This window comes from Carassius auratus, chromosome 4, assembly GCF_003368295.1.
Source record: "Carassius auratus strain Wakin chromosome 4, ASM336829v1, whole genome shotgun sequence".
Lineage (NCBI taxonomy): Eukaryota > Metazoa > Chordata > Actinopteri > Cypriniformes > Cyprinidae > Carassius > Carassius auratus.
Genome location: NC_039246.1, coordinates 24,646,225 through 24,656,210, shown reverse-complemented (window position 1 = coordinate 24,656,210; position 9,986 = coordinate 24,646,225). Strand labels below are relative to the sequence as shown.

Below are 9,986 nucleotides of genomic sequence, written 5' to 3'. Positions count from 1 at the left end.
ACAAGTAACAAGTCTTTACCAATTTCATTCCAAAAAACTTTATAGAAGTCCACAGGAATCCCATCAATACCTGGAGACTTGCCACTCTCTAGGCTCTGCAGTGCAGCGTATAATTCAGCTTCAGAGATTGGAGCACCCAGCTCCATGTTAGTCTCCTCTGAGACCTGTGGTAAGCCCTCATAAAAGCCCTGTGCTTCTGCTTGTACGTCTTGAGACTCTTTCTTGAACAGTTTCTCATAAAAGTCAACAGCACATTTACGAATCTCTGCAGATTCATGCAGTAGTTGTCCGTTATTGTTTCGCAAAGAATGGATGAGTCTCCTTTGTCCATTCTTTCGTTCCAGGGCAAAGAAAAAATGAGAAGGAGCATCCATTTTAACAACATTTTGAAAACACGAACGGACCAAAGCACCTTGAGCAGAAAAACCCAACAGGTTGGACAGAGTTGTTTTTTTCCTTTTGAGACTTGTAAAGTGTTCTTTTTCTCCCGTGGAGTCTGCCAACTCTTGCAGCTCCGCTATTTCATTCTCTAAGGCTTTCATAGATCTGGTCATATCTTTTGTCACATTTAGAGTATATTGTAAACAAAGCTGTTTAATTTTACTCTTTCCTATATCCCACCACTGTTGCAAAGAAACATATTCAGATTTTGTATTTTTAAAACCATCCCAAAAAAGCTTAAAAGTATCTCTAAAAGAAATGTCATCAAGCAAAGCTACATTAAAATGCCAAAAAGCACTATTACATTTCACATCTTTGATAAAAATTGAACACTGAACCAAAGAATGATCAGTAATACCAACAGGATGTATTGAACAATTTCTCAGAACATTCGTTTGATGTTTGAAACAATAAAATCGATCCAGTCTAGCTAAAGACAGAGAGTTATCTTTAGCATGAGCCCAGGTATATTGATGCTGGGAAGGATGAAAAAACCTCCAAACATCACATAAACTATTGGATTCAATAAAATTGATTAAACACTTTTTGCTTGGACCATGAGGTTCTATGTGATTTCTATCAGCACTTGCAGCAGTACAGTTGAAATCACCCCCCAGAATCATATAACAATCATCAGAACAATTTCTTATGACATTATCTAAAGTGTTTAAAAATAACACCCTTTCAGTTCCCACAGTTGGAGCATACACATTAATAAAAATCAATTTGACATTTTCAAAGACAGCATGTAGCTTTAATAACCGGCCCTTAATAATTTCCTCAGTAACAGAAGATATTGGAGTAAAATCTTTAGAAAAAAGAATGCCAACTCCACCGCTGTTATTGCTCTTATGACTAAGATGAACTTCCCCATCCCATTCTTTCTTCCAATCTGCTTCATTCTCTACTGAACTATGTGTTTCTTGCAGAAATACAACATTACATTTTCTCACTTTAAATAGATTGAATAGAGCAGCCCTCTTCACATCCTCCCTTGCCCCATTAATGTTTAAAGATCCAAGCTTTACTTCACACATATTAGATGAAGGATTGTATTGAGCTTGCAATTTAAACAAACCAGAGAAAAGAGCACAGAGAAAAGAGAAGTACAAAAGAAAATTAACCATCATTAGCTATTTGCGATCTAACTTTGAGCATCAATTTCTTAAGACGATAGATTTCCTGATCACTGAAAATAGACTGATCAGTCCGATCAGTATTTTTCATACACAGCTTAACTGAATCGAGAAACAACTTTAAATCCGGGAAGAAGTCATCAACTCTAACTGATCTCATGCCTTTAGTGTCCTGTAGGAATGAACGGAGTCTAGTGAAAGAGTAAACGCTGTCCGCTTCCACCTGTGTATCAGCACTAAACTCACACACACTCTCCTGCGAGTCCATCGACTTCTCTTCAGACTGCGAGCCGTGCGCTAAAGTCAGCTTTGAAACTTTACTGGCCTGGTCTGCGTTCTTCGTGTTATCTAGCTCCTTTCTTTTGATAGACTGTTTAGCCAGCTCGCTATCACACACAACATTATCTTCATCAAGAAGCGCCGATTCAGCTAATCTAGTAACGATATGAATACTATTAGCGCCTACCTTTGGATCCTGTTGAACTTCCAACTCCCTTTGCTTGCTCGTTAATTCCTTCACAGGATTTCTAAAGTCACTTTCCTCACTTGCAGTTCGTTTATTCCCCTCTGTGGTAATTGAAACGCCGGCTCCACTTGTGCTCGGTTGTTCCGCCACCGCGTCAGCGGTTGACTCAGCTAACCTCTCCGGGCACGACCGGACCAGGTGACCTACAGTTCCGCAGCCGTAACACTTCATCATCTCTGATGTTGCATGTACTGTGTAATCATATCCATCAATCTTAAACTTAAACACCAAGTTCAGCTCTTCATCATTGTTTTTGAGCACCATGAGCACCTGCCTCCTAAACGACATGACATGTTTTAAATGAGGGGATTTACAGCTCATGGGGATCAACTTAATCGGAGACACTAGCTGTCCGTGTCTTTGTAACTCTTTAGCCAAAACTTCATTTTTGAAAAAAGGCGGAACATTAGAGATAATTACCTTTTTTGCAGGATTCACTAAAGAAAGAACAGGTATGAACGTATCCTGAATTACAACTCCATTCTCAATTAGCTGATTTGCTTTATCTATATCATCCAAAAAAATCACAACCGCACTATTCATCCGCGAAGCAGATTTGATGCTTCCATAACCGACCTCTTTTCCGACCGCTAAACTGCAATCCTCCACCGAACAACCGGGCGGCGGAGACAGCTTAATAGCGTGCCGGCGTGTGAGCTTAAACAAACCGAGCTGATCGCCCGCAGCCATGCTGCAGCCGCCGCTCTAAACAACTCACAATACCCTACACTAAAGTTCAAACAAAAACAACGATCAAAAACAAAAATAAGAAAGAGAAAAGTTTAGAAAACTCACTCACACTACCACGCGCTCTCCAACGCACCCACCACGCTCTCACATCCACGCTCCACTCGCCCCACACACGCGCACAGAGAGAGAGAGAGAGAGAGAGAGAGAGAGAGGAAGAGTGTGTGAGAGAGAGGAAGAGTGTGTATGAGAGAGAGAGAGAGAGGAAGAGTGTGTGAGAGAGAGAGAGAGAGGAAGAGTGTGTGAGAGAGAGAGAGAGAGAGAGAGAGGAAGAGTGTGTGAGAGAGAGAGAGAGAGGAAGAGTGTGTGAGAGAGAGAGAGAGGAAGAGTGTGTGAGAGAGAGAGAGAGAGAGAGAGGAAGAGTGTGTGAGAGAGAGAGAGGAAGAGAGAGAGAGAGAGAGAGAAGAGTGTGTGAGAGAGAGAGAACCAGAGATCGTGTATATGTCAAATTATAATATTGTTTCTTCAACTTATTAAAATATCTTATTTTACTGCAACTGTCTGTTTCTGCTTCTTTATCATATTTATACTGTGTGTGATTTATAAATATTCTACCTCACATATTTAGATTTTGGTCGTCTGGTCACTTATATATTATATCAGAATATAATATGTCACTGTATGCCTATTATGAATATTAAAATACGCTGAACCATGTGTCCTGTATCATAGCTGCATGAATGACCTTTGCAGCAAAAAAACCTGCGTCAAAATCAGTGAGGTATTCAGTGAGATATGATTAATTTAATGCGCTAACAGCTCATTGCACATGGCAAACAAGTTACACCAAGTAGAGCAGGCGACCGGTCCAAGATGGCGGCTCCACGGCTCGTTCGTGCCAATAGGCAGTAGCGTTAGATGGGGCGTCTACCTATATATGTCTATGGAGCCAATGGGATCACTCGGGGTCCTAAGCGGACTCGATTTCTCATGACACCGGCGCCGAGAAGCGTTTACCGTTGGTAACTTCTTCTTTCGGGTTTAATGGCGGTTGGCAACTAATCTCGAAGGTGCATTACCGCCACCTACTAGACTGGAGTGTGGGTGTTAGAATGACATCAAAGGAGAGGTGAACAAAAAATTCAATAAGTAAATAAATCAAATAAAAACGTATATAAAACCTTTACAAAAGAAAATTCCTTCCTATTAAATGCTTTCACTTAACCCAGTTTTTTTATTTATTAATAAATTGTGTACACTCCCAGATGCTTTCCCTAATAAATGCTCAAGTGTCATGCTTTGTTCATCCATCTGTGCCTTTAATTCTGCCCTATCTTCTTCATATTTTCTTGCAGTCTATGCGCAGTAATGTATATGTATTCACCATAAATACGCATGTGCACCATTCTGATTGATTCTGGCATTAATCCGCATGTCCAGGTTCATTCACTTCCAGATGTTCATAAGGTATGTTTGATTTGAGATTCGGTGGCAGTAAAGTCAAAAATCATTTAACTACTTTAGTTTTCCTAAAAATGTGTGTTCGTGTAAATGGCTTTTAATTGCAAGGATGCATAAATAAGGTGATAAATCATCAAAGAGAGTGTCATTGCAAATGTGTGCAATATCAAACTTTTAAGACATGTTTAATGATATAGTGTTCGAAGTGCTGGGCCCGTATTCATAAAGAATCTTAATGCAAAAAGTAGCTCCTAGTGACAAAATTCTAAGAAAATTCTTAGAAATGTGGGCGTTTACTCTTAAAATTAAAGAAAAAATCCTAGTAAAGAGAAAAGTAATTCAGAAAGCATCTTAACCCTTAAAAGAGGTCTTAAGGTCAAACTTGTTAGGAGCACAGATGAGGACTTTTAAGAGGCTTAAGAGTTTCTTTAGCAGAGGAGAAAATGGCAGAAAGACGAAGAGGCAGAAGAAATTACATTTACATTACATTTACATTTATTCATTTAGCAGACGCTTTTATCCAAAGCGACTTACAGATGAGGACAGTGGAAGCAATCAAAAACAACAGGAAGAGCAATGATATATAAGTGCTATAACAAGTCTCAGTTAGGTTAACACAGTACACCTAGCATGGGATTTTAAAATACAATAAATAAAAAGAAAACAGATAGAATAGAAAAAGAATAGAGCAAGCTAGAGGTCTGTACACACACACACACATACAATTGCATAATAAATAAAAAATAAGTAGATTAGTAATTAGATTTTTTTTTTTTAAATAGAATTGGAATAGTGAGTTTTAAAGTTAGAGGGTCAAATAAAGATGGAAGAGATGTGTTTTAAGCCGATTCTTGAAGACGGCTAAGGACTTATTTTGTCTGCAACACAAGAAATGTGTTGCAGACAATGGATGACAGTGAGTTAATAATACGCTATAGATGAGATCGTGCAGGGATCATGTTTGTGACTGATCTTATTAGAGACGTGCTATTATCTCCGACACAGCACAGAAATGCCATAGCGCCAGAAATTAAAGTAATCACTACATTACGATATTTGGCAACTGGGAAAATGCAACAATGCAATAGTGATGATTTGGGTCTGTCACAACCTTCTGTAAGCAGAGTGATCACACAAACAATTACAGCACTTTCAGAACATCTTACTGTGTCGCAGTTCATTCCACAGGACATTCCCACCTTGCAGGCTCAAAAAACTGCATTTATGAATATAGCAGGCTTATAGGTGCGCACAAGCAGGGGCAATGAACTGTTAATAGTTTGTGCTATACAGTCCTATGTCTGCTTCTTGTCTCTTGCTGTGACACCCACCCTTTCCTTTAAGAATGGCCTTGTGTTCATCCACTAACTGGGCTAACAGTAAACACTGTTCCTCTGTCCAGTTTGGCTTTCTCGCCCTTCTTGGTTTTAATTCCATATTTGATAAATTAAAACCAACATTCAAACCGCCACTTAAATAGGACAGCAATCACATTAATTGGAAAGAGTGGAACAATTTTTTTATAATTCTAAGGCAATCAAATACCTTATAGGAAATTTAAAAGCATGGTAAATGAAAAAAAGGTTTATATACACACATATAATGTGTGTGTGTTTGTGTGTGTGAGAGAGAGAATGGTAGGAAAAATTATGCATGTAAATTCAAAGTGCTTGGAGAACCAACCAATCACAGTCTTCAAAAGATTGTGTCATACATAGCAACTGGGTCAACCCCGCCTCCTCACTAAGATGAAAGTTTTTGTCTTTTCCTTACTCAGAGTTGCTCTCAGATCGGTCCCGAATCACTCTTAAGCTAAGAATCCTACATAAAAGTTTTTAAGATAAATTAAGAGTTTTCTGAGAGGATTCTTAGAATCTTTATGAATACGGGCCCTGGTCTTTAAAGGGTCTTTAAAAGTCTTATTTCGCCTAAAACGTGTTTTAAAGATGTCATAAAATAGAGCAGAAATACTTTATTAATTTAAGTAATGCTATTGATGGTTGCATCCATTGCAAAACATTAATAAAAAAAATAAAAATAAATAAATTAAAATTAATATTTTTTTAATTAACACTATCATATTAATATAGATACTGTAACATGTATTGTTCATTTTTAGTTCATTTTTATTAATACATTAACTAGTGTTTACCAATGACACCTTATTGTAAATTGTTACCTCTTAAATTTACCCTCATGTGACTTCATATGACATTTTAGGGACATTGTCAATGAGAAGAAATTAAGAGAAGACGCCCACTTCATTTGGCTAGACAGTTCTTTAACTCCTTAACATGTAGTGAGTAGTGTAAAAAGTATGAGTTTCTGTCTGCTCTTTATTGAAGACTTTATTGCCCTCAACTGTAACATTTTCAAATAACATTTTCAACAAAGTTTGACTTGACAAATTTTATTAATTTAGTTGATGTTAATACTGGTTATGAATTAAATCTCTTAGGTACATTACAGACAAAGCAAATAACACTTTCTATTATCATCCTATAATATATTTAAAAAAAACATTTTTAAAATCTTTGCTTGTATGGCTCTTCTGCCTTTCTTCAAAATGATTTAATATTGCATTAATATTATTTGTTCTTTTATGTGAATTAGGTGTCGTACAACTGGAGTGCATTGTCTGCACAATAGAACCAGGGTTTCTGTGTGCCATGTCAAATTGTCTCTGGCCATGTTCTCTGAACCAGTGCCTGCGGTGCAGTGAGATATTTCAAGACTGTCCACCTCGGTCTGTGAGGAATGGCAGGAGGGGAGTCCTGTGTGGGCTTTATTAATTCAAAGAATTTGAGGGCTACTGCTTGGTTGATTGTTTTCTCAGTGATGGAGGTGAATTTCAGAATGAGTACATTTTTTTTCTTGTGTCAGGTCTAGTCTTAATCTATATTTGTATATACTGTACAATTATATTTTCTGTTTTGATCTTTGAAATAAAAAAAATCACTGTTATCAGTTTTTTTTTTTTGAGAGAGACCATGCATAAAATGGGATGCAGACACTGAAAATATACTTTATGTAGTCAATTGAGCTTAAAACTACTTGTATTCTGCCCTGGCAATGGTGTTCTAAACCAAAGACTGACAGATAGCTAACAGGAATAAAGCTTCATCACACGTTCTTCGTTGTGCTTATGTGATGCACACTTTACTTTACTGTAAAACTGAAAGAAACACAAAAATACAAATTACAAAATGATTTACAAAATAGCATGGACATTTTCACATTCACAAACATCTACAGAATTAAACAACAAAATAAACAACCGAATTATTTCTTTGAAGAAAAATGCGACTATGCAACCTTATTAGCATATTAGCCGTCAGATCACGCTATATTTCAGAATCAAACATCAATCTCTAAACATCTTGATAACGACCAGCTTTTAATTAAATTAACACAACATTATTGCAGTTATTTTCAATATGAAATTTATAACTTACGGTCGTATCTACTCCAAGGATTAGACAGCATCTAAATCGCAGATCACAGAAAACGACTCTTCTTCTATTGTTTTACGAGCTTCCTGTTGCGTTCTACTGAGTATTGTAATAACGATTTTCACCACAAGGTGTCACACATGAACTACTTATACAAACCAAAATGAAACTAAAGAAAAAACTAATACTGCACAGAACACTCCCCGCCTGGTATAACTTGTGTTATACCACTATGCATTCCGATTATTTGACAAAAGTAAGACAACATCACATATAGGTCTTAAGTACTCTCTGAATACCCCCTGCTTAGCAGTCTTCACCATAACCTTATGAATTTTTCCATCAGATGAGGCTATAGTCTTTGCTATGAGACCAATTGGCCACTCACTGCGCTTAGCTTCCCCATCCTTCAACAGAACAATGTCTCCTTCCTGAATACTCTCTCTCTCCTCTGTCCATTTTCTCCTGGGTTGCAAGGTAGACAAGTACTCCTGCTTCCATCGCTTCCAGAATGAATCAGCCAACATCTGGACTTGATGCCACTGATTTTTGTGCAGTTGCCCTATCTTAAAATTTCCTGGAGGAGCTGGAGCAACACTCGCCTTCTGAGTTAAGAGCATTGCTGGTGAAAGCACTTGGGGCATGCCCGTATCTGATGAAATTGGGGTTAAGGGTCTGGAATTCATGATGGCCATGACTTCTGCCATTAAAGTTGTTAAGACCTCATGCGTGAGTCTTGTGGGAGTTTTCATCAAGAGAGCCTCCAAAATACGTCTGGCAATCCCGATCATTCTTTCCCACACTCCTCCCATATGGGAGGAATGTGGAGCATTAAAGGTCCACGTGCAACCTTGATTCTGCAAGAAGCCTTTCAACTCTGAGTCGCTACTGTCAATTTGGAGTTCCTTGACTGCTCCAACGAAATTTGTCCCCCTGTCAGAACGAAAGTGCTTCACTGGTCCTCTGACAGCCAAGAAGCGTCGCAATGCACATATAAAGCTTGACGCTGATAGAGACTCCACAACCTCTAAGTGAACTGCTCTGGTATTTAAGCAACTGAATATGACAGCCCATCGCTTGTTCTCAGCGTTATGCCCTCTTGTCTTACGTGTCGCCACAGTGAATGGTCCAAAAACATCAAGACCTGTGTGTGTGAAAGGTGGATCTACAGAAACTCTATCTGAGGGCAAAGCCGACATCTTCTGACTCTCCATTTTACCTCTCAGTTTCTTGCACAGCACACATTTGTGGATGATATTTGAAACAGATTTTTTGCCACAATCCAGCACTCCTGCGTCAGAGTAGCAATAGCTCTCACCAAGGATCTCCAGCTTGAGAAACGTTCAAATCTGCTTGAGCCTAGTAAGTCCTCTTTGACGTTAGTTGCCAGTGTGTTCACTTGGGGGCGAATTTCAACATCCTCTTCTGCTTTTACAAGTCCATATGACTCTCCTAAACTACATCCTATAGGGTCACATTCCCTAAGGAACTCTGGACCTGAGAACCAGTTGGTAAGGGGTAAGTGGGCTGCTGCCACAAACCTGGTGGCATGATCTGCTGGGTTCTGTTCAGAACAGACGTAATGCCATTGACTAGGTTCTGTGGTTTTTCTTATGCGTGCAACTCTGTTAGCCACGTACATGTAGAATCGGCGTGTTACATTGTGAATGTAGCCGAGCACTATGCGACTGTCAGTATAGAACTGGATATTGTGGAACTCTATGTCAATTTCTTCCTTTATAAGTTCCATCAGCTCAACAGCAAGCACCGCTGCACATAACTCCAGGCGTGGAACAGTATGTGCTGGAAAAGGGGCCAGCTTGGATTTTCCCATTACAAACCCCACATGAAGCTGTCCGTTTGAGTCTATTACTCGTAGGTAGGCTACTGCAGCGATAGCTAAAATAGAAGCATCCGAGAAGATACACAACTCTCGAACCTGAGCTCCACACAGTGAGGTTGGGACATAAGATCGCGGTATTTGCAATCGATCAAGCTCTGCTAAAGATGAAGTCCATACCTTCCACGAATCTCTTTTGTCTGCCGGAAGAACGGTGTCCCAATCCTGTTGTATAGTTGAAAGTTCTCTCACTAGAGCTTTGCCTTGCATAGTGACTGGACAGACAAACCCGAGGGGATCATATAAACTATTGACGGTGGAAAGGATCCCTCTTCGAGTAAAGGGTTTGAGATCTTGAGAAGCTTTAAATGTAAAGCAGTCTGCCTTGATGTTCCAACTTATACCAAGGCTGCGTAGGGGAGGTATTGGGTCTTTATCAAAAT

The 9,986-nt window shown here is 39.0% G+C and overlaps 1 protein-coding gene across 1 annotated transcript; it reads right to left on the bottom strand.

Moving 5' to 3' along the window:
• Positions 1 to 7,589: 7,589 nt before the first annotated feature.
• LOC113063769 (uncharacterized) lies at positions 7,590 to 9,005 on the bottom strand. The gene has a single exon (XM_026234092.1). The coding sequence runs from the start codon at positions 8,915 to 8,917 to the stop codon at positions 7,934 to 7,936; it is 984 nt and encodes a 327-aa protein (XP_026089877.1). The 5' UTR covers positions 8,918 to 9,005; the 3' UTR covers positions 7,590 to 7,933.
• Positions 9,006 to 9,986: the final 981 nt, after the last annotated feature.

Coding starts and splice junctions, on each gene's coding strand:
- LOC113063769 (XM_026234092.1), bottom strand. CDS start 8,917: ATGGAGAGTCAGAAGATGTCGGCTTTGCCCTCAGATAGAGTTTCTGTA.